We start from the raw sequence: 27,836 nt of genomic DNA, 5'->3' as shown, positions 1-27,836 counted from the left end.
GTAGTCCCTCCCTCCCCCCTCAATGTGTGAAGAAGCAGCCACACCCCAACAGAATAGGAGGAAAAATTTAGAACTATTTCAAGTTTTATCTTTTTTTTTGTATATGAAAATGAAATAAAATAATAATAATAATAAAAAAAATCCTGTTGTCTCAAATCACTTGGCAGGGAATTGAAGTTTCTTTTCATGGGGATTCGGAATAATTAAAAGGGTGCTCTCCCACTTACAGGGCCGACTCAGACACCTGTGAGTTCCTACTCGGTACACGTGGGGTGGTGGATGGTTGCGTGCCTAGTCTACCGTGGTACTGTGGGGAGGAGCTAAGCGGGGTCTCCATCTCCACCTTTCCAAAGCCCAGGGCCCAGTTGGAGACACCGGGCTTCTAAATGAACTGTCTTGGGACTTTGGCTAAGTTCCTTAGGGCAGGGGTATGTTTTCCAAATCTCCTAAGATCCCCCCCATCTATATGCCAGTCTTGTACTTTACAGGCAGTCCTGAGCCATATTTTTGTAAGCAGAGCAGAGAAGCCTAGAACATGGGTTTCATGCAGGACCGCTGCCGAATACACGCTCTGCCACTCCTAACCATGGCTGAGGACCAGGCTCACTTGCTGAGCTATTCAACCATAGAGTTTTGGGGCACCACCCCAGATCTGAATCGGCAAGCCAGCTCTTACGTTTTGGAGTTCCTGACTTCTCTCACTAAGTGAAACGTAGTCTCTACTACCTAACAAAACAAAAACATGGAAAGCCCCAGAAATCACCCCACTGCTTTCTGCAGTGACATTTAAAGAATTTTTTTTTTGGCCAGTGACTAACACTTGGTAAGGGAGAAACACCAGCTTTGAATCCTGGTGGGGTTGATGCCTTTTTGTTTGCCCCTTTCTAAGGACTAAATAACCTGCTTGGAATTCTTGGGGACTAATTTCTAATAAAGGAGCCCTTTATTTAGGGAGCAGTTGTCCAGTGTTTGGTTTATGTTTGCTTTTTCAGGTTTAGGAAGTTCACCTTTTCTGAGGGAGTGGCCCCAATGCTGAGCCCAGAGGAGAGGAAGGCAAGTTTTTGAATGAGGACCTTGGAGCTGGAAACGCTGGAAGGTTGGTCTGTAGGAGTCCTACGGTCAAGTTTTCTCTCCAACAAAGGAACTTTTTCACTAAAAGAAACTGGACACAGAAAGTGGTTTGGGGGTGGGAGGTAGGGAGGGATCCAAACCGCTGCACTCTGATTCAGGATCCTGAGCCTAAATGTTGTACCAAAATTAAAGGAATCGAAGCCCCGGCCGGTGGGCTCAGTGGTTAGAGTGCTGGCCATGCAGTGAAGGGTTCTTGGGTTCGATTCCCGGTCATGGAGTACTGTCTTGTCAAGGAAATCCTTAGGAGGTGCGAAGCTATTTTTATTTAAAAAAAATATATATTTCCTCATTGACTTCAGAGAGGAAGGGAGAGGGAGAGAGAGATAGAAACATCAATGATGAGAGAGAATCACCGATCAGCTGCCTCCTGCACACCCCAACCCAGCATTGTGCCCTTGGCCGGAATCGAACCCAGGACCCGTCAGTCCGCAGGCGGACACTCCTTCCACTGGGCTAAACCGGCTAGGGCGCGAAGCTATTTTTGGAAGTTGTGATCTGTATACCGTGGCTTCAAAGCCAGGTGTCCCGAAGACATCCAAGGTGGCACAGGTTTTGGAGTTAGACCTGGGTTAGAATCTCGCTCTGAGGACCTTAGTGTAGCCATGCGCAAGGGGCTTTCTCATCTATTAGGAGGGACTGGGCTAAAGGTATTGTTTTCCCTTGGGACTGGGTATACACATGACTGAGTCTTCAAGACCTTCAAGTGGAACCGGGATGCGCTTGGGTCTCCAGGTGTGTCACCAGGGGGCGCGCGAGGCCCTCCTCGGAGAGGGCGCGCGCGAGGCCCTCCGCGGAGAGGGCGCGCGCGTGCGCATTCCGGGCCTCGAGTCTCCGGAGAGCCTCAGGGTGCGCATGCGCGTCTCGGTCCCGAGGTTGGGATTGGCTTTCAGGCGGCAAAGCGGTATGCGCGTGCGCTGCAGCGCCAGGCAGCGGCAACGATGGCGGCCAAAAGTTTTGCAGCCCGGCTCGCTCGCTCTCGGCGCTTTTTCAGCGGCTTCGTGGCCGGAGCTGTGGTGGGCGCCGCGGGAGCCGGGCTCACGGCCTGGCAGTTCCTCCGGAGTCAGGGCACTGAGGCTGCGTTGGCGGCGAGGGAGCCGGGAGGTGAGCGGGGCCTGCTTCCCCTTCCCCGACGCAGGTGTCTGTCGGGCGCGAGTCCATGTCTCCCTCCTCCCCGCGCGGCTCCCTGCTCGGCCTCCGCTCCCCGCGTCCCCCTAGGCTAGGCTGCCTCTCCCACCCACTTCCTTCCCCCGGGATTTCATCGCTCCTTGCCCTCACCGTGTTTGTCACCATGTGCGTGAGTTCATGTCTGCCCGCCCCGGGCTGCTGGCTCCCGAGAGGCGGCGGAGTCTGTCTGTCCATCATCACTCCGGCCGCTGGTGGGTAACGTGATGGGCGTTCACTGAGTGCGGAGGAAGGGTGAGCGCACACGCACTGCTGCTCTCAGTGTATCGTCGTTCACAGGAAGAAGGCCCGCGAGCCCGTCTTCAGAGTCTGTCCGTCCCCCCGCCCCCAGGTGTGCCCGGTATTACCCTTTCCCCCGCGAGCTCATTGAACGTGCTCCTCTGAGACTCGGGTTAGCAAGAGAACTAGTCCATGTATATAAAAAGCCAGCGACCTCAATGCCTGAATGACCGGTCCTGTGATGCCCACTGCAGCCCACCAACCAGGCGGATGAGGGGCCCGCGGCCAACCTCCCCTGTCCCTTCCCCGCCACCGGGCAGGCCCTGATCAGCCCCCATTGGGGCGGCCGGCCAGACCTGACCGTGCTCGAATTCGTGCACGGGGCCTCTAGTATTTGTTGAAAGACTGGAGAAGGCACCCAGACAGGTTTATTTTGAAACTGAACTCCCCGTTGAACGCGTGCGGGGTTTCTCCCACTAGGAAAAATACCAGGTCTACTACTGTCTTGCTGCAGCAATACCAGAACCATGAGGCATAGTGTCAGTGAATGAAGACCTTTAAAAAAATTGAAGCCCGGGCTGGTGTGCTCAGTGGTTAGAGTGTTGACCATGCACTGAAGGGTCTTGGGTTCGATTTCCGGTCAAGGGCAGGTACGTGGGTTGCAGGTTGGATCCCCACCCTGGTTGGGGTGCATGTTGGAGGCAACCAATCAATGTGTTTCTCTTTCTCTCCCCCCATCCCTCCCTATTCGCTTCCTCCCTCCCTCCCGCTCTCTAAAAAGCAATGGAAAAAATATCCTCAGATGAGGATTAACAAATAAATACATAAATAAATTTAAAAGGGCCGTGCTTTGGTCCCTACATTAACTCTTTAAAAAAAATATGTTTTTATTGATTTCAGAGAGAAAGGCAGAGGGAGAGAGAAACATCAATGATGAGAGAGAATCACAGATTGGCTGCCCCTACCGGGGACCCAGCTGGCAGCCTGGGCATGTGCCCTGACTGGGAATCCAACCATGACCTCCCTGGTTCATAGGTTCCTGCCCAACCACTGAGCCACGCCAGCCGGGCCCCACATTAACTCTTGAAACATAATGAGTAGGGCGGCTCATTCCCGTTCAGTCATGCCAGTGACTAGTAACGACAAGAGTTGTTCCTCTGCTGCTTGTGTATACGCAGTACTTTGTGGGGCAGAGATTTGCAACTTTGATGTGAAAGACCAGTCAGATCAGGTTCTTATTTGAAAGTGAAGGAGAGAGCTCCAGTTTATTTTGCTATAACTACACAACTGGATTTAGGCAAGACCTGCCTTTTGTCTCCAGTCTCTTGTCGGTGTTACAAGTAATTGTAAAAACAAGATCTCTTGGTTGATTAACTTCTGAGCCAGTCCTTTGTAAGTCTTGCCCCTCTTCCTTTACTTACAATTTTTTGTTCCTAATAAGAGTCACTAACTTGGTTATTTTTGTTTTTCCCCCTGTTTTCGTTTTTAGGTTCTGCAGAAAAGGCTCTCTTGGGACAGTTTGGGTTTCCTCTAACTGGAATGGAGACGAGGTGTTACACTAACCATGCCTTGTCTTACGACCAGTCGAAGCGGGTGCCTAGATGGGTTCTTGAGCATATATCCAAAAGCAAGATCATGGGTAGGTGGTTAGAAGTGAAGGCATCGCTGGAAGGCGTTTCCAGATGTGGAACACGGGGCATTAGCAATCCGCTCAACCTTTTCCACGTGACAGCACGTTTAGAAGATGATGTTTGTGTAGCTCACTGGATAAACGGACCCCGTCTGGCCGTCAGGGAGCCCCCGACCCTTCCCAGCTGCCTCAGGGGCTGAGAGGATCCATATGTTGACACATAAATTTGTCATTAGTATTGCTGCAATAAGCAACATTCATTCGTTTTCTCCACAGCTACTTTTAGTGTGTCTGACACGGCTAAATCTTGGGGATATAGGAGTGACCATGGCACTTTGAGGTGGAGTGGGTGTGGGTTGACTTACCAAACAAATAATCATGAATGTATAATTACAGTTGGTGATAACTTTTCTGAGGGAAACGTGATTGCAGTTTGGGTTTGTATAATCAAAGAACAGTGGAGAGTATAAGGGATCATAACAGGGGAACCTGATTTTGATTAGCGAGGCTTCTCTAACAAAGTGGCCTAAAGGGGGGATGGCAGAGGAGTCGGTGGGCCATGCGATATGGAGAAGAGCATTCCAGGCAGAAAGAAAAGCACAGTTGCATCTTTCAAGGCCCCAATATGAAGAGTTGTGTTCGTTTGGGAACTAAGAGAAGGCCTGAGTGGCTGCAGCAAGGGAGGCCATGATGTGAAGTGAGACTGGAGAGGTAGGTAGGTGTGTGAAGTCTGTTCATGTGTCCTTAGGTCTTGGTAGATTCCTGTAGTTAAGATGGCCAGGTCTTGATGTTCAATGTCAAATTGATTTCTGGGTAGATTATTTCAATTTACACTCCTGCCATCACTATTTGTCCTCTCTCTCTCAACCCTCACCCATAATGGGCATTATTGGGCTTTACCAGTTTAATAGCTGGTTTTACTTGCACTTATTGGTTGCCAGTGAGGTTTAGTATTTTGTGAATTATCCTTTACTATTTTCAGTTGGGATACTCTTTTAAAAAAAAAATATTTTATTGATTTTTTACAGAGAGGAAGGGAGAGGGATAGAGAGTTAGAAACATCGATCAACTGCCTCCTGCACACCCCCTACTGGGGATGTGTCTGCAACCAAGTTACATGCCCTTGACTGGAATCGAACCTGGGACCCTTCAGTCCGCAGGCTGACGCTCTATCCACTGAGCCAAACTGGTCAGGGCGGGATACTCTTTTTTGAATTGATCTGTAGTAGTTCTCATATATTATGGATATTGCCTTTTGTCATAGTTGTTTTATCTTATTTTGTATTTTGCCTTTTAATTTGCTATGTGCCCCACAAGTTATATTTCCTTTGCTTGCAGCATGTGCCATCTTTATGTATATAAAAGTGCTGCTATTAAAATGAGTGTGTGCCTCCATAGAGTGCACACCAACCAGCATAACAGCAGGAGGCTTGGAATGTGTTTGCCGCCGGAGAGAAACTGATGAGCAGTTATCATAGCAGTTGAGACTTGATTATAAATTTGCATCAAGGGAAACTCATTTGCTTTAGTCTTAAGCCTAATGAGTTTCCTTTAAATGCAAAAATTTTCCTAAGATAGTAAGGTATTTTGGCTTGTACTAATTTTATTCTGCTATTAAGTTATTTCTTTCAGGGGCATGTAAGAAAAGCATTGAGTTTCATATAATAAACCCATGAGCTGTGTAAGGCTTGAGAAGGTAAAATAGAGCCAATTACTTATATTTGAAAACAGGAAGGAATATATCTGTGATTTACTTAAGTTTAATGTAAAGTGTCTTGTTTTTAGTAATGATGAAGTTAATCAGACTAACTCTCCTGCTAAAAACAAGAATGTTATTAGAGGTATGTAAGAAGTATATTTTAAAAAATCATACACTCATGAAAATGCAGAGTCAACAGGATAGTGGAGAATTGCCAGGCTATATATCTAGAATATAGTTTGCATTTCAGATTTGCCAAATTGTTCCAGTTCTTTACAGCTTCTTTTGGATCCAGTATCCAATTATGAATCACATAATACATTTAGTTGTCATATGTCTTCAGTCTCCTTTAATTTAGGACAATTTCTCTGCCAAAAAGGAATAGAAATGTCTTTTCTGACATTGACATTTACTGTATGAATTGTTGGTGATTTTCATCATCAAGATGGTGGTTCCCAACTTATATTTGGGAAAAAGCCAGAATCCAGAGAGTTAAAGGCAGTCCTGGCAAACCAAAGGCACATTGCCCTTGGTTCTGCAGCCTTATAGGGTGCGGTGGCCTGAAGGGAAGACCTAGGGTTCACCCAAGGTAGACTGTTATCGGAGACCCTCCCAACGTTAACCTAGAACCCCAGAGGGCTGCACCCTTAGGGAAGGGTGAACCAGAACTAACTTCCCTGCCCATCATGGGGGACTACATGGCAGGTTGTCTTGCCCTGAGCAGAGAAGGGTTAACAAGTAGAATAAAAAGCTTCTGGGGAAGTTGAGGCCGCAGACTGCCTGTGTAGACTTGTAGCCTGAAGCCATGTAGCCTGGATTGCTCAAGGAAGCTTAAGTCCTGAGCTTGGTTTAAAATGGTCCTCCACTGCTGATGCCTCAAGACACCTGCTAGAAGAAGTGAATTTATATGCATGCTCCAGAAGGCATCTTCATCCTAGGCCATTAGAAATTCCCACAAATGATTTTTCAAGGGCAGAGAGCATCAGGCATGCAAGGAAGCGATTTCAGTGGTAGTGACACTTGGAGGAGTTTACTAATAATTCTTCTGTATACCCAGTAACTTTTTCTTTATGAAGATTCTAAAAAGCTAGGTATTAGATACTTTACTCTGAACCTTGGAATCTAATAATTTAAAAATTATTCCTGGCTGAATGAAATGACATTGCAGTCAGTAACTTTATTGATCTCCATTTTACACTTTTTTTTTTCCAGTAGCAGTCTGAGTATATTCCATCTATTCTCATAATTATTGTAATTTAATAAGCTCTGTCCTAATGATAGAAAATGTAGAGTTAGGATTTGCTGATGTCCACTGTGGCACACTATTCCAGAGGTATCAGAATATAAGTAAAATTGAGATTTCTTCTCTCCCATTTGGTACTTAGATACTTTATTTCTGGAATTTTTTGGATTGAGCTCATAACTTAAATACTTGTTTTGTCATGGCTTAAGAGGCAGTAAGCAAGATATCAGAGACACTCTCCCCCTCGGCTAGGCTGTGCCTGCCCAGAACAAATTGTTTTGTGTCTATATATATCCTTTATTTCAGTCCATGTAAACTTGTCAAATACAGTTGTACAAAATACAATATTTGGGGTCTTTTTAAAAAGCAAGAATTTATTTAGTAGCTAAGATTTTTATTTAGACAGCTCAGCTATTTAATTGGTTATTGTTTTTATGTAAATACTATCCAGGAAATATTTCCCCCTTTAACTTGAAAGGCTAGAAACAAAAGTATATGAGATAGCTACACTGTATGAAAAGCATTCTTTCCTAGACTAGTCCTTGCTAAATTCAGATGAAGTATCTGAACTATCCCAGGAACTTGAGACATGCATGCAGTCACTAACTACTAGCTGCTCAGAGAGATACTGGCCAGAGCAACCAGCTTGCCTTGCTTAGAGAATTGTGAGGGACATTGGTCCACTGATAACTTAGTCATTTTGTGTGTTTTTCTTCAGGTGCTGCAGACAGAAGGAATTGTAAATTCAAGCCTGATCCCAACATCCCTCCAACCTTCAGTGCCTTGAACCAGGACTACATTGGAAGTGGGTGGTCACGAGGACACATGGCTCCAGCGGGAAATAACAAGTTTTCATCTGTAAGCATGTTGTGGGGGAGGGATGGGAACGTGGGGCTGGCTTGTGCCGTGGGACGTGGAGATTAACCATCAAGCAGCCAGACCTTCAACCTTGAGATTTTCTATACTCTATTTTTCCCTCCCTGACTTTATTTCTTGCTCAGATGCTGAGACATTTTTAAACAGGTTGAGGAAAACTAAAGCTATGTAAGAGGGAACTGGAAAGCCAAAAGGAGCTAAAGCTACTCGTTTTTATTTTGAAAAATGTCAGACCTGTAGAAAAGTTGAAAAGGGAGTACAGTGAACACATTTTGATACATTTACTTTACGTGTGTGTGTATAAAATTTTAGCCGTCACAGACATCATAACACTTCATTTCAAAATATATGGCTTAGGAGATTGTATCATTTAAGAAAGAATATTTATAGATATGACAAGAGTGTCATTATACCCAAAAATGTGTGCATATGTGTTTTTGTGTATTTGTACAATAATTTCTAATATACAGTTTGCATTTCAGATTTGTCAAATTGTTCTAATTATGTTTCTTACAGCTTTTTTTGGATCCAGTATCCAATTATGAATCACATTTAGTTGTCATGTCTCCAGTCTCCTTTAATTTAGGATAATTTCTCTGCTAAAAAAGAAGATACATGTCTTTTATGACACTGACATTTACTGCATGAATTGTTGGTGATTTTCATCATTAAGATAGTGGTTCTCAACTCGAGGTACTCATTGTAGTCACCTAGGGGAGTTCTAAAAATTCCTGATGCCCAGGCCTGTAACCCAGAGCAGATAAGTCAGAAACTCTGGTGGTGGAATGCAGGCATCCTCACTTGAGGACATGCTTAGAAGAAGGGAGAGAGAGAGAGAGAGAGAAACATCAACTTGTTGCCCTCTGCATGTACCCCAACCAAACCTACAACACAGGTCTGTTCCCTGGCTGGGAACCTAACCAGTAATCTTTCTGTGCACAGGACGGATGCTCAACCAACTGAGCCACTGGCCGGGCCAGGCATCCATGTTTTTAAAGTTCCCTGGTTTATTCCAATGTGCAGCCAAGGCTGAGAGCCACTGCTCGAAGAGACGGTAAATGGCTTTGGCAGTTAGTGTAGCTCAATGAAAGGAAATATACTTACAGCGCTCCGTGTCTACGGGTCAGAAGTGCAAAATGAATGAACACGTAGTGGCCAGAACAAGAATGTTTCTCTGCACCTTTGAACTGATAAGTTGTACTGTGCTACTGAAATGAAATTCCTAAAAGTTGACCTTTGAAAAATTACCAGAGGCTTAAAACCAGAATTTAGGGTAAAACTCTTTAGCTTCATATTGGAAACTTTTAGTTCTTAGAATCTACACTATAGGTTTGAATTTTATAAATTATGAAGAAAGCTAGCACACCAATCTACTTATTTTGTTATAGTCCTTATTTTGAATAATCATTATTGAACTTTGTGTCCTGGCATACCTCTGGCTTTCCTTTATCTAAATAAGTTAATTGCCTAGAGCTAACACATGAATAAGGAGCTGGTGTTCTCTGCTTTGTAAAATCTCTGGGGGAGAAGGCATTTCAGTACAAGTTACTCTTGTGATTTCTTTTCACAGAAAGCCATGGCTGAAACCTTCTACCTTTCTAATATTGTGCCTCAGAATTTTGATAATAATGCTGGATATTGGAACAGGTGAGGTGAGAGTTTTAAAGGTGTGATTCTGTGGGAGATGAATGATGTGAGGAGAATTTGCTAGTTGCTTATCAGCTGTTTCTGTCTTTGTTTTTCAAAAGCTATTTCTACTGGAAATACTTTCATGAAGTACTTTGGACTAGTTTTCTTTGCTGTATTTCAGGAGTATAGTTTTCTATGGGAGGACAGACTTCAAAACATAGCCAGTCATTTTGATCATGTTTGCCATTGGTCTGAAGTCAAATTCTGGAAGAAAATACTATTGCTAAGGCATAAAGTATTTGTTTAATATGTCCAGAAAACACTGTGTTTTTCTCTACTTGTATTTCAAGAGTTGCTAGCTTTAACAAAAAAAATTGGTACAATTAAATATAACCGTTAACCAGTTTTAAATCTGTTCTGTCAGGGTAACTCTTTAAGCGTTTAAAACTAGCACTGAATGAGACTGTGTCCAGTTGCTGTGTTTTCCCCAAGTAGTACTTTTGTGGAATAAAATGAAGTAACTAAGAGAGCACCTGCACACTACAGCTGACTGCAGTGGTTATCAGTTGGGGCCGCATCTGTGTTGTCTACATACCCCCTTACTCTACTCAGATTAGTGTAAGCAGGTCACAGATATGTTATTTTACTATTTCACTATATATTTTTTAAAAAGATAAAGATTCTTTTAAAATATAACTATGGTACTATTATTGCTCTTCAAAAATTAATAGTAATTCCTTATTACCAACTTTACAGTCGGTGTTCAAATTTTTCTGATTGTCTTTAATTTGTTGTTGATTGGTTTGAATCAGGCTTTAAACAAGGTCTCTACATGTAGATTTGGGTGATATTTCTCTTCAGCCCCTTTTAATCATAAGTTTCCCTTTTTTCTTGTAAATTATTTGTTGAAAATCAGGGATATTTGTTTTATGGTTTCCTTTTCATATTCTGTCTGATCGCAAACATGGAAGCGTTTAACATCCTGAGAGATATATGTTGGGGAGGAAAACTCTACTTTGTTATTGGGCATATATGCTATGACTTTACTTTTTAGATAATGAAACAGGAATGGTGAGATGCATTGTTTTCTCATGAAGCTCAACTGCAGTATAAGAAGTGCATATTGAAACTACTGGCCATTTTTATCCAGTAAATGAGCAAAAACAGTTTTTAAGTGACACATCCCAGTGTGGTAAAGATTGCTGTAAAACTGCTGTGTCATTTTGCAGTTTATAGGGTAAAGTGGGACAATTCCATTAAAAATATTAGTAGGATATATAATCAGGTGTCATTACAATTTTCAGTAAAGTAATTTTGGCCGTTGAAATTTATCCTAAGGAATTAATATAATGTTGCATTATATAACAAGTGTTAGGATAAACCCAATTGCCCCACAATAGGAAATTATCTACACTAATCTACACTAATAAAAGAGAAACATGGTAATTGGCGTACGACCGCTACCCTTTTCATTGGCTAATCAGTGAGTATATGCAAATTAACTGTCAGCCAAGATGGCGGCCGGCAGCCAGGCAGCTGGAAGCGAACATGAGGCTTGCTTGCTGCAGTGAAGGAGGACTCCAACGTCCCCGCCTCACTTCCCGGCCTCTGAGCTACAACTCTAAAACTATGTACTATGTTGCAAATAAGAAAATAAACAAAACCCCAGAAACTGGCTTTCATTCAGCCGGGCTTTAGCAACATTGTATCGATGTTTTCAGCTGCGAGGCCTCAGAGCTAAAGCTGGCCCGGAATAAAAAAAAAAAAAAGAAAACAAGGAGCGGTTGGGAGCTTCAGTCACTCGCTTTGGGAAAACAGCCTTCAGCCCTTCACCCAGACTGGCCAGGCACCCCAGTGGGGACCCCCACCCTGATCCAGGACACCCTTCAGGGCAAACCAGCCAGCCCCCACCCATGCACCAGACCTCTGTTCTATAAAGTAAAAGGGTAACATGCCTCCCGGCACTGGGATCAGCAGAGCAGTGAGGCTCCCGGCACTGGGATCAGCATGACAGGGGGCAGCGCCCAAACCCCCTGATCAGCCCTGCTCTGTGCCTGATAGGGGGGAGCTCCCCAATCCCCTGATTGCCCTGCGGCTCTGTGTTTGACAGGGTGCAGTGCACCAACCCCCTGATCGGCCCTGCTCTGTGTGTGACAGGGTGCAGCGCACCAACCCCCTGACCAGCCCTGCTCTGTGGGTGATAGAGGGTGGCGCCCCAACCCCCCTCCACAGGCCTTGCTCTGTGTGTGACAGGGTAGAGCCATCACCTCCCCATTGGCCTTGCCCTGAGTGTGACAGGGTGCAGCGCCCCAACCCCCTGATCCGCCCTGCTCTGTGTGTGACAGGGGGCGGTGCCCCAACCCCCTGATAGGCCCTGCTCTGTGCGTGACAGGGGGCAGCACCCCAACCCCCTGATCGGCCCTGCTCTGTGCGTGACGGGGTGGCACCGCAACCTCCCCATTGACCCTGCCTTGAGTGTGACAGGGGGCAGTGCCCCAACCCCCCAATCGGCCCTACCCTGAGCGTGACTGAGGGTGGCATGGCAACCTCCCGATCCGCCCTGCTCTGTGCATGACGGGGCGGCGCCCCAACTCCCCAATCGGCCCTGCTCTGAGCCTGACCAGGGGCTGCACCTAGGGATTGGGCCTGCCCTCTGCCACCCAGGAGCAGGCCTAAGCCAGCAGGTCGTTATCTCCTGAGGGGTCCCAGACTGCGAGAGGGCACAGGCTGGGCTGGGGGACCCCCCCTTCCCCGAGTGCACAAATTTTTGTGCACTGGGCCTCTAGTATATATATAAAAGCCTAAGCGACCATTACAACCAGTCGACTGAAAGACTGGTCACTATGATGTGCACTAACCACCAGGGACAGATGCTCAACGCAGGAGCTGCCCCCTGGTGGTCAGTGTGCTCCCATAGCCAACCTCCTGAGGTTCTCTCCCCCTCCCCTCCCCAAGCCATCCCCAGTCGGCCCTGATCACCTGCCGGGTCAAGGAACCCCACCCATGCACGAATTCATGCACTGCGCCTCTAGTACTTAAATAAAAAGATCAACTTAGTTGGAATGATATTTCATTCTTGTAAAAGTTTAAGAACTACAATATAGAAAAATAAGGGAGAAAACAAAACAAAATTTCAGTTCTAAAATGAACACAGTGCACACAGAGTAAAATTTAGATAATTGTATTGTGTGTGATTTTTAAGTTTTTTTGTGTGGTAAACAAACTGGGGAAAGCATTGCTTACATGCTTACAATGTTTTGTGCCATATCTCTTGTTTATATTAATGTCTCTAGTTAAGTATCCTTGGCATCTTTCCTAGGGACTTGGTATGGTTTGCTTCTTTTCTGCGTTAAGCCTGTGAGAATATCATACATTTTTTTGCATTGTTTTTCAGAATAGAAATGTACTGTCGAGAACTGACAGAGAGGTTTGAAGATGTTTGGATTGTATCTGGACCGTTGACCTTACCTCAGACTGGAAGTGATGGAAAGAAAATAGTTAGTTACCAGGTAGGGACATGTTTTAACAGTCAGGCTTATGCTCTTTGTATGAGATTATAATCTCCTCTTGGTTTTCTACTTTTTATTTCACTTATTGAACAGTATTAACATTTATGTTTGCTAGCTATAATTTAGTCCAAGCTTTGCCTGTATCAGAGGTTATAAACTGAGGCTTTATTTGGTTTGCATAGGATGTTGTTTTTGAACTAGTTGATAATGTTTAATAATTGGGAGTTGTCACATAAATCCAGATATCAGCTTCCCCTAAACACGTCAGCTGACTCGGTCACACTTGGCATAGATTCCCACAGGCGCCGCTCACTAGATGAGAGCAGCCGCTTGCTCCGAGGCTGAGCGCATGCTCTCTGGTCACCGTGGTCCACCCGGCCCATTTCACCATTTACATTTTCCCTTTAGCCCTTGGTCGTTGAGTTTATAATCCTGGGTCTATCGAAAATATAAAACCAGCATTTATAGTATCATGAATGTGTAAGTAGTATGTTTGGACTTGTAAAGAAGTAGATATAATCCTATATCATTACGGGTATGCCACTTGAGATGAGTATTGCCACAAGCAAAAAACTGAGAAGTGGAAAGTACGGTGGCAGTGTACAGTATTATAATTACTGTTTTTAAAAATGTAATACTATGCTTTTACTTTCTAATTCAGAGCATTTAACCTTATCACTATTTTTAAAAAAAGGTAAATCAGTTTCTTCTTGAGACATTATTCTTGGAGCCCCTGACTTCCTTTCTAATTTAGACTACTTGTTTACTCCCTCTTTCCCTCCCTCCCTCCCCCTCTCTATCCCTCCGCTCTCCCTTCCTTTTATTCAACAAATGTTTCCTAAGCTTCCAAGATATACCTGGTGCTGTTCTGTGTGCTTCTAATACAGCAATAAGCAAGGCTGTATGTTACATGGAGGTTACATTATAGTGGAGGAGGTACACCATCAACAAAATGCCAAGGAAAAATAAGACCTGTAGAGAGTTGTAGTGGGGGAGGCAAAGAAAGGCTGGGCCACTCGGGGAAGTGGGGCTGAGCAGAAATCTAAGGGACGTGACGGAGCAACCCATGTGAAGAGTTGTCAAGCAAGTGCAAGACACGGGCGAGATTTAGCTCAGTGTGTTCAGGAACGGCTAGAATGCCAGTGTGGCTGGAGCTGAGAGCGCACTGAGGGGAAGGGGTAAGTCACGGAGGGAGGCACTGGGAGGAAGTCTGGGTTGTGTTAAGTGAGATAGGACACTTGTAAGGTTTTGATCAGGACAGTGGCATAATCTCATTTACGTTTTTAAAGCCCAGGCTGGCTGCTGCATGTGAAGAACAGGAAACGAGGTGGAAATAGGGGACCAGTTAGGAGGCGAATGGAATGGTCTAAATGAGGAATAATGACTTGAGTAGGGAGGTGGTGGTAGAAATGGTGAGAAGTGGTCTGATGTAGGATGTGCCTTGCAGGTAGAACCTGTGGGGCTTCCTAGTGGATTAGTAGTAGAATAAGAGGGAAAGAGGCAAGGATAGCACCTAGGTTTTCAGTCTGAGATCATGAAGACCAGAGGGGGGCAGGTTTAGGGGCTAGAAGTCGGGTTGTGTTTTGGCTGTGTGCATTTGAGATTGCTGATGTGCAAATGGAGACTGAATAGTTAGGCTGTGAGTTTGGATTTCAGAGGAGAGGCTGTTGGGACTGGTCAGCACACAGATGGTATTTAAAGCTCTAGTGAGATCATGTGAATGAGTATAGATAAAAGAGGACAGATCTGAGGTCCGGACCACAGAGAACGCAGGCCTTTAGAGCAGCGGTTCTCAACCTGTGGGTCGCGACCCCTTTGGCGGTCGAACGACCCTTTCACAGGGGTCGCCTAAGACCATCCTGCATAGCAGATATTTACATTACGATTCATAACAGTAGCAACATTACAGTTATGAGGTAGCAACGAAAATAAAATAATTTTATGGTTGGGTCACAACATGAGGATCTGTATTTAAAGGGCCAGAAGTTTGAGAACCCTGCCTTAGAGGTTGAGAGGAGGAGGATCGCCCAGCAAGGGAGACAGAAGGAGCAACCTCTGAGGCAGGAGAAGAATCAGAGTGGGGTCCCAGATGGCAAGTGACGGAAGCACTTCAAGGAAGGAATGATCAGTGGAGAACTGATGCAGGATGCAATCCAGGATGATGCATTTAATCTGAAACAGTTAGTCCTGCAGCCTTTTTGTCTTTAATGACGTTGACATTTGAAGAATACAGGCCAGTTTTGCAGTATGTTCTCAAATTGGGTCTATCTGTTTCCTCGTGATTTGGTTCAGTCATGTTTCTGGCAGACCACCACAGCGGTGCTCCTGTGTGTGCCTCAGTGGTCATGTCAGGATGCATGTGATTTGTTTGTCCTGCTATTGACGATAATAGCTTCGGTCACGTGGTTAAGGTGGTCTTCTGCAGATTCAGTCACTGCTCAGTTACCATTTTCCCCTTTGAAATGAAGTAGTGATCTCCAGAAATACTTTGAGACCATGTAAATTTTCTTCCCTTCACCTGCTAGTTTTAGCACCTGCTAATGATTCTTCCTTGAGTCAGTTATTACTATAATAGTTGCCAAATGACGATTTTCTAATTCTTATTCCTTCTACATTTTTTAAAAATCTTCACCAGAGGATATGTTTATTGATATTAGAGAGGAAGGGAGAGAGAGAGAGAAACATCTATTGGTTGCCTGCCACACTCCCCGACTGAGAATTGAACCCGCAACCTTTTGGTGCCTGAGACAGCGCTCCAACCAACCGAGCCACCCCGTCTACTTTATTAATTGACCTTCTACTGAGGAGGAGCTTATCCTTCATATTTATTATCAGTGTGAACTCACGGGCTCTTAGTTTATTCAGGGAGTTTTAATCAGTTTACTGTGTATTCCTTTTGATGCTCAGATGTTCCCATATTGGGCAGTGGGAGCTCCTTCCAGCTGTCGCCTGTGTCCTTTTGACACGTTCTAATCATTTTAGCATTTCCTGCTTTCTGGGGTAACGTGATTTCCCAGGCTCATCTTGGCCAAACTCTGGGATTATCCATTTTTCCGAGAAGCCCTCGTTCCTTTTAATGGAGATTGGTATTTAGAAACCAGGATCTGGATGGCAAGTTGATTCTTGAGTGCTCGGTCGGCTGTTTGGCTTGTCATGTGTGTTCACCACATTTATTTTTAGCCTTTTATAATAGGTGGGGAGAGCCTTAAGAAAGAGGTATGTGAATTCTGTTGCTTTAGTGGCTCGCTGTTAGGAGCCTTTTTTCTACATTTTCCATTTTTCTCTGTTTTTTGAGAATGAGATTTATAGTTCCTGGTCATAAAGAAAGCATACTGTGTGTGTGTGTGTGTGTGTGAGAGAGAGAGAGAGAGAGAGCGAGAGAGAGAGAGAGAGAGAGAGGTGGATGTGAATGTAAAGTTGAATGTTAATAGGAATCTATATTTCTAGTGAGGCATATAGTTTTTCATTCTTTCTTGGAATTATATCAAAGTAAAATATACCTTTATATATTTTACTTTTTACTAACAATTTCTCTGTAATCAACTAACAGCTTTTGTTAGATTTAGCATTATTTTTCAAATGGAACTTGCTTTCAGGTGAAATTTTAAACTTAAAACTTTAGCATATCAGCATATATCTATGTCTATATCTAAAGCAAAATATAATCACTGAGTAAATTGGAAAAATTGTCTCAGAGCTTGGCACTTTAATTGGGCTAGAAATTTTTTATGTGTGCATGGACAAAAAATATGGTTAAGGAAAACAGACACGGGAGGAAAACAGAAGACAGAGAAAAAGGTAGGATCTGTGCTGAGAAGCAGTGAGCTCCCGACATTTGGGTTGGAGCATTCATATTAGGAAAGAGACAGAAATAGAAGGAAAGGTGGCTGGGGCCAGGTGTTAAAAACCTTGAGTGCCCAGGTTAAAAGTTCAGCGGTTTGCTAGCAATTCACGTAAAATAGTTGTGGGCAAAACCACGTCCGTTAGTGATGCTGAGAAAGAGGGCCCAGCATTGCCCAGCCCCAGAGGGTGGTCTGTTCCTCAAAGGAATAAATATTTGAATTGTGAATTCTTATTTCCCAGGGAATTCCCAGTGCCCGGAAGCATTTTATTTTCTCAGATCTCGCCTTTTAATATTTACTGCTTATTTACAAGTATTCTCTGAACCGTATCTTAGGAGAATGTACCTAATAAAAGTAAAGGTATTTATTTAGATTTCTATGTAGCATGAAGCATACATGTGTATACTTTGGAGGAAATGAAGCACATGAACTGGTATTTATTGAGGGCCATATAGACCACACTATAAATAGCTCTATACATCTATCTCATTCAGTCCTCCCAAACAGTCCTTACATCCAAGTAGTCATCTTCTGTAGGTAAGGAAATTGAGGTTTCGAGGGGTCAAGTCCAAGTCACATAGCTAGTAATTGTCGAAGGCAAGATGCAGGCATGGGTCTGTCTGCTTGTATGAGAATTGCCAGTTATTCGGAGCATTGTTCTCTGAAGCTCTCAAAAGTCTCCCGAGGGATTGCTGCGCTCTTCATATACAGAAGCTGAAGGCCAGGAGGTAAAAGATGGTGTGGCTGGAGAGCAGTTAGGAGTGATATTTGCTAGCGCGCAAAAATAGCAGAAAATGGGCCAAGAGGAGGATTCCTGACAGGCAGGCAGAAATGTCCCGTAGAATATGGAGGGAAGGATCACAGCCTCATAGGACTTGGGTGAATGTGAGCCTCGGGGAATGTAAGTAGCAGTGATTTTACCAGAAGTGAGTCACCTGACAGCTCTAATCAGAATCACCCCCTTTATTATAGCTGAGGCCATCCATGTGCTCTCTCTGATGTGCGTGTTTCCAGAAGAGACTGATTCCACACAAGAGAAACACACCGGAGGATTCTGGCCTGGACATTCTAATTGACCTGACAACAGAGTGAGCTTCAGATTTTATGACCCGGTGGTGGTGGTAACAGGTGCTTAACAGTCTGTGTTCCCTCTGCAGCATTACTTACCAACTGTCACCCACTCCTGGAGCGCAGGGCCTGGAACACATGCCCAGGGATCTTAAGGCATCACTTGAAGTGATCAGGGAGTAATTTAAAAAAAAAATTTCCTTTTTTATCTTTAGGCAAACCTTTTCATTTTCGTATCTGTTTGTTTTAATTGAAAAATAAATTATTTTACTGGTTAATATTCAAGTAGAATTGACATCTGGGAAGACAGGGTTTGTTTTACGGTGATGTGGCAGTCTCCGGTGTCTTGCCCAGAGCTGGTACCCCAGTGGGAGAGGCCTGTCTCCCAGGGTTTGCGCAGCTGCAGCACCTGCAGAGACTTTACAGATGGCACATGGGCTGGCCACGTTCCTGCTGACTTTCCACACTTGTGTGAGTCCCTCTTTTCTTGTCCTCTGTCCTCTCAGGTATGGAGTCCCGATTTATGACATTACTAGAGGCCTAATGCACAAAATTCATGCAAGGGGCTCGGCCCTCGCAGCCCTGGCTTTGTCCGGAAGGTCATCCGGACAGTCGTTCTGCTGTTCGGTCTAATTAGCATATTAGCTCTTTATTATACAGGATTATGGTTTCTTTCACTTGATTGGCATGACTTTTTTAAGGGCTTGGTCTCTCGATGTGTCCAACAGTTTTATTTTGAAACCCAAGTATCTTTTATCTGTCTGGTTCTAGCAGGTACAGATGTTTTCCTCACGATCCCGCCTAGTATTTCAGCTGAGGCCTAGTTGATGTGAAGAACGGCAGACTTAGACTGGGTATTATTTGCTGCTGGTGTCTTTGGTCACTGATACATCATGAAGGCCCAGCTCTGTGTGTGTGGATTTGGGGGTTGGGGGTGGAGGTGGGGGGAGGCAGCAAATTGTCATTTCTGTCTCTTACATGGAAGGAAACACACCCAGGCCAGTACAGACTAAAACTAACTTCAAGTCCCGAGTGAGTGCCGGTGTATAGTTTTATCTCTAGTCACTCCCAGCTGATTTCCAGTTTTTGTTACAATCTGATAAGAGTTCAGTGCTTTTTGGTATTTGGACAGGAGCAAGGATTTCTTTTGTAAAGTATTTTTATACCGAAGTCGTCTGTGGAAAGGGTTTTGTTTGTGTTAAGTCTTCGAGTCCTCTGTTTAGGGCATCATTTGCATCCATGCTTTATCCTCCTGAAACCTAGTGTCTCCCTTAACTGGTCTCATCTTGCTCGACCCCAGGTTTCCCCTCCGTCCCTCTGCAGAACTATCTTTTGTACCAATTGCATTCTTGTCTTTTGAATGATATGCACTACAAAAATAGCTTTTTTATTGAAGTCTTGCAGATTTAAAGTCTCCTTTTTCTAATGAACATGTCTTTGTGTCTTCATAACTATCCTCTGAAATAGGCAGTTGGGGTTATTACCTATTTTAGGAATCAGTGAAGAATATTCTGGTGGGTGTGTCTTAGTGGCAAAGCCAGGACTTGAGCAGGTCTCTGGGATTTAGTACCCTAGTACTAAATCTGCTTCAGTACCCTAGTAGTGTCTAGAAACATTTTCTGAAAGTCTTCCAGTTTCCTCAAAAGTGGAAAAATTTATTATGTAGGTTGAATTGCCTACAAAGAAGATGGTAGCTCTAAAATACTTCAGGATTTTTTTTTTTAAGTCTTAAATTCAAGAAAGAAACAATGGGCTTTCTCAATTTCCAAATAGGACTGGTTTCTATATTTCTTAAAGATGTTTACTTCTTGAGGACAAAGCGGACTGAATCAAAAAGGATAGTGAGTGGCTAAGTTTTCATTTTTCTCTTTATTTCCAGGGATAGTGTTTTCCCCTCTTTGTTGAAATAGTGTGAGAAGGTCGTGAGTGGAAGAATCACGCCTTGTGAGTACTAGGAACTTCTTGGTCTCTGAGGTTTCTCAAAAGTAGTGATAGAGATCCTCTAGGTATTGTGAGAGTTTTTGAAAACCTAATAGAAATGATATATTTCCTTGAGGTAAAACGATGAATCTTAAAATGTCAAACTTACTTGCTTTTGGCTGGAATTTAATGAACTGGATTAGAAGCCCTGGTTGGCAGCAGATGAACCTGACCAATTAATTGTTTTTGAAAATTGCTATTTGTTTGTAGACAGAGAGCCCCTGAGGAGAGAAAGTAATCAAATGGTGTCCAAGGTTCCTTTCAGTTGGTCTGAGAACTGTACTGTAGTGAGGGAGGATGTCCACCAGGTGGCACCAAGGATTTGCTCAACCTCAGGCTCCCAACTAGTGCCTGGAACACTTGATGCCCATTTAAACTGCCCCCTGGTACATCATGGTTCAGCTGCAGCTGTGCGGGCCGTCCTGGTCCCTGACTTCCCTGCACCGACCCCTCAGGGCTGTTGCTTGTGCTCTGTAGTGGTGTCTCACCACATTCTACCTGCAGTGAAAGCTGTGTGTGGATTCCTCCTCGAGATGGGAAGCTTCTGGAGAGCAGGTATTTACTTTAAAACTTTATCCCTTTCTGTGTTTCCAGCAGTGCCAGGCACAGGACCCTGGGTTTGCACAGTTGAATTAACATCTCCTGGTGATCTCTGGGCTCATTGTAGACCTCCATGGAGTTCACCTTCAGTGTGTTTTTGCCTTGAAGAGTGTGTTTTCCTCCCAGCTACATACATGACTTGTTGGAGGGGGTGGGGGTTCTGTGTCTATAGATTGTATAATTTCATAGACTTTAAACTGCTCCCTGATCAGCCATTTTCACTAACTTCAGAGGCAGTTATAGAAATCTTTGCTGGGATGGGTCTTCCCTGCGGCTCTGCACGTGGTGTTGGCAGTGGGACCTCTGTACGTGCCAGACAGCAGATGGCCACGGAGTTCTCAGGCTGCGTGCCATGTAGGTAGGAGCCTGAGGAAAGCAGAGAGAGCCCTCTGCGGCTCTCAGCCCTCTGTGCTCTCGGCCCTCTGCCTCATCTGCCCCCGCGGGGCCCCCCCGCAGCGGCAGGGTTGCTCGGGCAGGAGGCCTGAGAAGGGCAGGGGGCCCCGAGCACAGTGGTGCTGGATTGTGTCGCTGTACGGGAGGCCATTAAGGAAATGCATGTGCAGGTTTCTTTCTGAGAAAACAGATGTGGCTTCTAAACCCACTGGAAGGAGATTTGAAGGTCTCATCACTGTTATTTTATCATGATAGCCAAGCTACACGAGCAGCCATGCTGTTTCCAGGCCCGGCCCTGGCCCTGGCCCTGTTGCTGTGTGGACACCTTTGCAAAGGCTTTGATTTGATGACCTGCAGAAGCTGTGTCTGGCCCCAGAGTGTGCAAGCCTCGGAGCACGCAGCGTTTACATTTACTTCATTTTAAAAGTAAAGGCTGTTTGTTGAGCTCCCTTGTGAGTTTGATAAACTAAGAGCATCTTTTTATTTCTAAAGGGTTATTTTTTCTTACATATATTTTATTGATTTTTTACAGGGAGGAAGGGAGAGAGATAGAGAGTTAGAAACATCGATGAGAGAGAAACATCGATCAGCTGCCTCCTGCACATCTCCCACTGGGGATGTGCCCGCAACCCAGGTACATGCCCTTGACCGGAATCGAACCCGGGACCCCTCAGTCCACAGGCTGACGCTCTATCCACGGATCCAAACCGGTTTCGGCATCTTTTTATTTCTAGAGCGGGAGTTCCCAAGCTGGCAGTTTGACCTTTAAATGTTTAGAGACCAGAAGTTCTGATTATGAGATGAAGTGAAAATTACAGCCTTTCTTGTCCATTAAAAACCTAGGACTCCTGGCATCCCTTTGTCCTACAAACAGAGCAGGGATATGACCACTGCTCTCGGGGGTGGCATTATTTCTAAGAAATAATCAGAAACTGCCTACTAAATGCTCATCTTCCTTGTGAATCTGTATTTTGGTTTATTTTTACCTTTGGCAGTTGAATGTAAGTTCATTGTGATGGGGTATCTTGTCAGTGCATTTTTAGAAATGCATCTAACGTTTCCACAGGAAGCATTTGGGAACTGCTAGCATTGATTCGCATCACTAATAGGGCTGCCTTGTTTTTAGGTGATCGGTGAGGACAACGTGGCGGTCCCCTCACACCTGTATAAGGTGATCCTGGCTCGCAGAAGCCCAGAGTCGACTGAACCGCTAGCACTAGGGGCCTTCGTGGTGCCCAATGAAGCCATTGGCTTCCAACCCCAACTCAGTGAATTCCAAGTGAGCCTTCAGGACCTGGAGAGATTGTCGGGACTGGTGTTTTTCCCTCATTTGGATAGAACTAATGGTATCAGGAATATCTGTTCTGTGGACACCTGTAAGCTCCTGGACTTCCAGGAGTTCACTCTGTACCTGAGCACAAGAAAGATTGAGGGAGCCCGATCAGTCCCCAGACTGGAAAAGATCATGGAGAACCTGAAGAACGCAGGGATTGAGCCCGATGATTATTTCATGACTTGCTATGAGAGGAAACTGGAAGAACTCAAAGCTAAGGAGCAGGCAGGACTCCCGGAGAGAAAGCCGTCCTAGTGTTCACCTCGGAAGTGAGACACATGCCCTCTTCGGGCTCATGTATTTGAGAGGCTTTGCTTCTTTGAAAAAATGATGGAATCCTAAATTTAGGACTAAACTCCCTAAAAGACGAAAGAGCGAAACCTTTTTGGTTAGTATTTTATTTGACATGGAACTAACTGTTAAAGGAACTGCAACACCTGTTGATCCAGGGCTGAACCTGCGCCGGGCCAACCGGAGGACTGTGTGTGTGAGATGGTGCGATCGTGCCCCTCGGCGTGTCCTGTATGGGAAGCACCTCACCTTCTCGTCTCCGGGTCTACAGTCTCTCATGCATCAGCTCGGCGCTCCTGGAACCCAGTGTTGTGCTGCGTTTTCCTTCTTAGGACCTGAGTGGGTCTTAGAGAAGCTGTTAGAGCACCTCTGTGTTATCCTGTCGACGGGGATGATGCTGGGCAGGGCAGAAGCAGATTTATATTGTTCATACAATAATGTAATAATAATACAAGATAAACTTTCGCATACTCACAACCGTAGGCCTGCTTTAGGCCACCTGTGTATTTGTTTCTTGTTGCTCTTCTAATGGGGCCTGAGATTTCTGCCGTAGCCCTCTGAGGTAAATACCACTCTCCTCATTTGACTCGTGAGGAAATATGTGGGTAAATCCAGGGTTTACCTTTCTGAGGAAGTGACCCCCCAGGAATGAGGCACAAGGACTAAGAAGAAACCACGAGGTATGTTCAAAGCTTCCCCTACACACAGGCTTTGGACTCAGATACGGGATTTGCTGGGTAAGAGGCGTCTGGTTTCTTGTCTGTCCTCAAGCCAAAGGGGCTTTACTGTCCTCCGACTCCCGCCCTCTTTAGCTCTTTGGGAAGAAAGAGTCACTGGTATGTGACAGTTGGAGGACGTCTGTAGGTTTAGCAGAGTCCCTCCTGGCCTGCGGAAATGCAGCTCCTTTCAGGCACTCCATGGTGCCCAGTCGGTGCGCTCCTTGCTTTCCAGGTGAGCCGTTCTTTCCACAGATTAAGGGACCCAGGAAGGCTCTGTGCGCACCGACTCACCTGCTCATGCTTTGCTACCTTGGTGCCTGTGTCTGCCTGGGTAGCGCAGGGCAGGTGGTGTTTGAGCCAGTGGCCCAAAGGCAGCTATCGCTGGGGGAACGTGTTTGCTGAGCCAGATCCCTAGACTGGGGTTTGCGAGGCATCTATCATGGGCGTCCTAAGGATAGGCAGTGAGATGTCAAATCAGGACCCAGGAACTTGTCTAAACGCACTCATCACTGCTGTCGTTCCAAGTGGTGTCACCAGAACAGAAATGTCTCACAAAAATGCCAAGGCTTTAAGGGAAAGGCAAGATGACAGGGATGAACCTTGTTCTGCTTTTTTTTGTGGCTAAAGAAGTTGTGGGGGGCCGTCAGAACAGGGTAGTCTGATTAATACCGTCCTCTTAGCACACTGTTCCCCATTAGCTGTGCCAGCCTCTCCCCAGGGATAGAGAGCCAGCATGTCACTGTGACCAAAACATCTGTTACTTTCCTTGCTGGTGCGGTGACAGTGGGTCCCAGTGTTTCTCCAGGAGCCTGAGCGGGGCTCGGGGAAGAGGTCCTGGTGCCTGCCGCCCGCCCTGCCACCGTGCTGTTCTGACCTGAATATCCACAGCCTCCGAGTTTCTTTCCTTGCTGTGCAGGAACTCATGACTTTTAAGTCAATGTAGTATCTTAAGTGTTGACTCACTTTGAAAAATACTACCTGATCATTGTGAAAAACAGAGATAACTGGTTTAGAAAGTGCAGTGGCCCTATCATTTTTACATGTAGAAGTTTTGTTGGTATACAGTGGTGATGTTTGAATTGTCTGTGTTTCAATTAAGAGTCCCAGCAAAACAAACTTTAAAATGAAAATACTGGGCAGAGCTTAGAATTGCTCTGGATCAGCCCACTTCAGCCTCCCCTAGTGGGACTGGGATTATCTGAACCCAGATGCACAGACCCCCTGGGCCTCTCCGTGGCATAGTGGCCTCGGACGCACAGACCCCCTGGTCCCCTCCATAGCATTATGGTCTCGGGCCCACAGACCCCCTGGGCCTCTCTGTGGCCTCGGACGCACAGACCCCCTGGTCCCCTCCATAGCATTGTGGCCTCGGACGCACAGACCCCCTGGGCCTCTCCATAGCATAGTGGTCTCGGACGCACAGACCCCCTGGTCCCCTCCATAGCATTATGGTCTCGGGTCCACAGACCCCCTGGGCCTCTCTGGCCTCGGACGCACAGACCCCCTGGGCCTCTCTGTGGTCTCGGACACACAGACCCCCTGGTCCCCTCAATAGCATTGTGGTCTCGGGTCCACAGACCCCCTGGGCCTCTCTGGCCTCGGACGCACAGACCCCCTGGGCCTCTCTGTGGTCTCGGACACACAGACCCCCTGGTCCCCTCCATAGCATTATGGTCTCGGGTCCACAGACCCCCTGGGCCTCTCTGGCCTCGGACGCACAGACCCCCTGGGCCTCTCCCTGCATGAAGTGTCCATCTGATCAAAGGAGCGCCTCACATGGAACCCGAGCATATCACCATCCAGTCGTCCCTTCCTGAGTTCTGCCAAATTCTCAGGCTGAGCCTGGGACCCTGCCTTCTGCTCCATTTACGCCCAGGGATTCTTTTCTCTCAGGGGAGGCTGCAGGGGGGAAGGGCCAGTCCAGTCGGGTGGGCTCTGCTGCTGGAAGCGTCTGTGGGTGAGGGGCTCACTCCCTAATCAATGTCTACCCCTCGCGACATTTTTATTTCAGTCTCTGGATTGAGACTGTGACACCAGTATATACACGTAACGTGATTACAGGGATGTGAGGGAAACGAGCTACTCCCGTGTAACTTGCAGAATTCATTCCAGTGGAGCTGGTCAGGGGAGGCCTCGTGACAAGCACGGACCTCCTGCCCGCCCCGCCTCCATGCCCAGCCTCGGTCTGGCCTGCTTTTCTGGATGTCCTCATGGAGATCGTCGAGGAATCCAGCACTGACTGCTCCAGGCCAGCCCCACCTCCAGGGACCCACCCCGAGGTTAGAGAGGGCCGAGCAGGACGAACCGCGCTGCGACATGGCTCCGTGTGACTGGGCAGGGAGATGTGGTGGATGGCTTCTCCTGTGAGTGCCTGAGCTTGCCAACACGGCCCAGGGGCTGGCCGGCCCCTGAGTGCACAGCACCTGTATGGGGCGCTGTGGCCTCTATCACACCCAGGGACTCCAGACCAGAGCCTCAGCCGCGAACACCGCCCCAACACAGCCTCAGGCTCTGCAAGCCACAAGCCAGCCTCACGGCGCTGCAGGCTCCCGGGCCACACGGGACCGCAAGGCTGTCTTGTCTGTGGGCCTCATGTTGGGCTCACATCAGAGCCCAGGTAGCTTACCTCCCTCCACCCCATTTTTTGCAAAATTTCAAGCGTACAAAAAGTTGAAAGAAGAGTACAATGAATGCTCTCAGCCTCAATATTTTCTCCTTTGCTTTTAAAAAATTCATTCATTGTTTTAAAAAAAAGTTGTAGACATGGCACTTTCTCTCTGTAATACTTTGACCTGTATCACCTTGGAATAAAGCCATTCCCTATATTTCCAAAATACTGTTATTATCACATGTAAGAACATTACCAAGAATTCAGTATTATCTAGTAAACAACCTCTCTTAGATTTTGCCCGGGTGTTCCCAGAATGTCTTCATATTTTTTAAGAAACCTAGGCATCAGTCGTTTCATATGTTGTATTTTGTCTGGTCTCAGTCTAGAACCGCCTGCCTGGTGAGCTTTTCCAATCCCACGCTTGGAGATTTTGATTCAGTAGATCTGGTGTGAGGCCAGAGTCTATATTTTTAAACAAGCAGTACTGGTGGTTCTAATGACCGACCGGATTTGGAACCAGACCATGCCCTGCATTGCCCCCACCCTCCCCAGACACACATTCCCCAGGCAGGGGTCCTGTGGCAAGCAGGTGAGCTTGTGAGCTTGTGAAATATCAAGGGAGAACTTCCTCCCATCCCTTTTGTCCCCCAGGTACCCAATTCACTGTGTGGTAGAGCTTCACATTAAGCCGACCCCCTTCCCCCGGCCCCCGCCCTGTATAACTCCTACCCATCAGTTACAAGTCCCGGGGCCATTCCAGGCTCACAACTAGCTGGCACTTGCTTTCACCTGATAGTCCTTTAGAGCTAGGAAACTCCTGAAGACATCAGGCCTTCTCATTTCATGCTCAGGTGTCCTGGATTCCAGACCCTAACCTTGGCTGCACATTAGAATCACCTGGGAATCTTTTTAAAATCCCGATTTCTGGGCCTCATCCTCCAGAAATTCTGTTTCTTTGTTACTAATGTTGTGGCCCCAGGATTATGTGTATGCCCAGCTGTTAAGATTTCATTTTACTGCAGTTTCTACTCATCGTCAAGCAAGTTCACATTCCTGATGACCCCGATTTGGCCATCTGACCGTTAGCTATGCCTCCCAGCTTTGAGATGGCAGATTGGGTAAACAAGCCTTCCACGTGTCCGTTAAAAACATCGAACGAGCCAGAGCCAAGGAAGATCCCTTTGGTAAAAAAATTCATTTTACCGAGCGACCTGTTTCGCACACCCAGCAGCCTTCATGGGATAATAATGTGCTCTGATATTTTCTTTGAGTTCAATTCTCTCCTATTTCTTGGAAAAGAAAAACACTAAATTGATTGCACGATGCAGAAATAGGTCTCCATCACAGTCTACCTGTGAGTCACTGTGGGGCAGAGAGCGTGCCTGCCGCATCTCTGGGAACACGCAGCATGGCAGGCCAGCGCCTGGACGCCTGTGGTCTGTGGGGAGGCACGTGCACCAGCGGGGCGGCCTCTGGCAATGGACTCCATCGGAGTCGAGCTCCTCATCTGGGGACAGGTGAGGAGTAAGAGGACAGGGAGTCTGGCAAGCCCCCTGATAAGTGGGAGCTGGTTATTGTGAATTACTTTTTTAATATATACATATATGTATGTATATATATATATATATATATATATATATATAATTGATTTTTTTACAGAGAGGAAGGGAGAGGGAGAGTTAGAAACATTGATGAGAGAGAATCATCGATCAGCTGCCTCCTGCACATCTCCCACTGGGAATGTGCCTGCAACCAAGGTACATGCCCTTGACCGGAATCAAACCTGGGACCCTTCAGTCCGCAGGCCGATGCTCTATTCATTGAGCCAAACCGGTCAGGGCAATTGTGAATTCTTGGGAATGATGATCAGTTACTACCATA

The 27,836-nt window shown here is 46.0% G+C and overlaps 1 protein-coding gene across 3 annotated transcripts; it reads left to right on the top strand.

The window, feature by feature from the left end:
- The first annotated feature begins 1,053 nt into the window (after positions 1-1,053).
- On the top strand, positions 1,054-23,095 carry EXOG (exo/endonuclease G). Of its 3 annotated transcripts, none has more exons than XM_070391593.1 (6): positions 1,054-1,096; positions 4,022-4,171; positions 7,823-7,962; positions 9,551-9,627; positions 13,004-13,118; positions 22,128-23,095. In XM_070391593.1, exons 1-6 carry the CDS (start codon positions 1,066-1,068, stop codon positions 22,587-22,589), a joined length of 975 nt encoding a protein of 324 aa, XP_070247694.1. In that variant the 5' UTR covers positions 1,054-1,065; the 3' UTR covers positions 22,590-23,095. The 3 variants fall into 3 exon arrangements, with proteins under 3 accessions (XP_070247694.1, XP_070247693.1, XP_070247695.1); XM_070391592.1 differs by lacking the exon at positions 1,054-1,096 and adding an exon at positions 2,070-2,232; XM_070391594.1 differs by lacking the exons at positions 1,054-1,096; positions 4,022-4,171 and adding an exon at positions 2,070-2,232.
- Positions 23,096-27,836: the final 4,741 nt, after the last annotated feature.

This window comes from Myotis yumanensis, unplaced genomic scaffold, assembly GCF_028538775.1.
Source record: "Myotis yumanensis isolate MYYU_CA2020_CCGP unplaced genomic scaffold, mMyoYum1.0.hap1 SCAF_14, whole genome shotgun sequence".
NCBI lineage: Eukaryota > Metazoa > Chordata > Mammalia > Chiroptera > Vespertilionidae > Myotis > Myotis yumanensis.
This window is presented reverse-complemented; position numbering and strand designations above follow the sequence as displayed.

What these genes read in the sequence shown, in the direction of transcription:
- EXOG (XM_070391592.1), top strand. Translation starts at nt 2,070, where the DNA reads ATGGCGGCCAAAAGTTTTGCAGCCCGGCTCGCTCGCTCTCGGCGCTTT. An exon ending in GAAATAACAAGTTTTCATCT is followed by an intron (nt 7,963 to 9,550) that starts GTAAGCATGTTG and finishes TTCTTTTCACAG; the next exon opens with AAAGCCATGGCTGAAACCTT. An exon ending in AATGCTGGATATTGGAACAG is followed by an intron (nt 9,628 to 13,003) that starts GTGAGGTGAGAG and finishes ATTGTTTTTCAG; the next exon opens with AATAGAAATGTACTGTCGAG.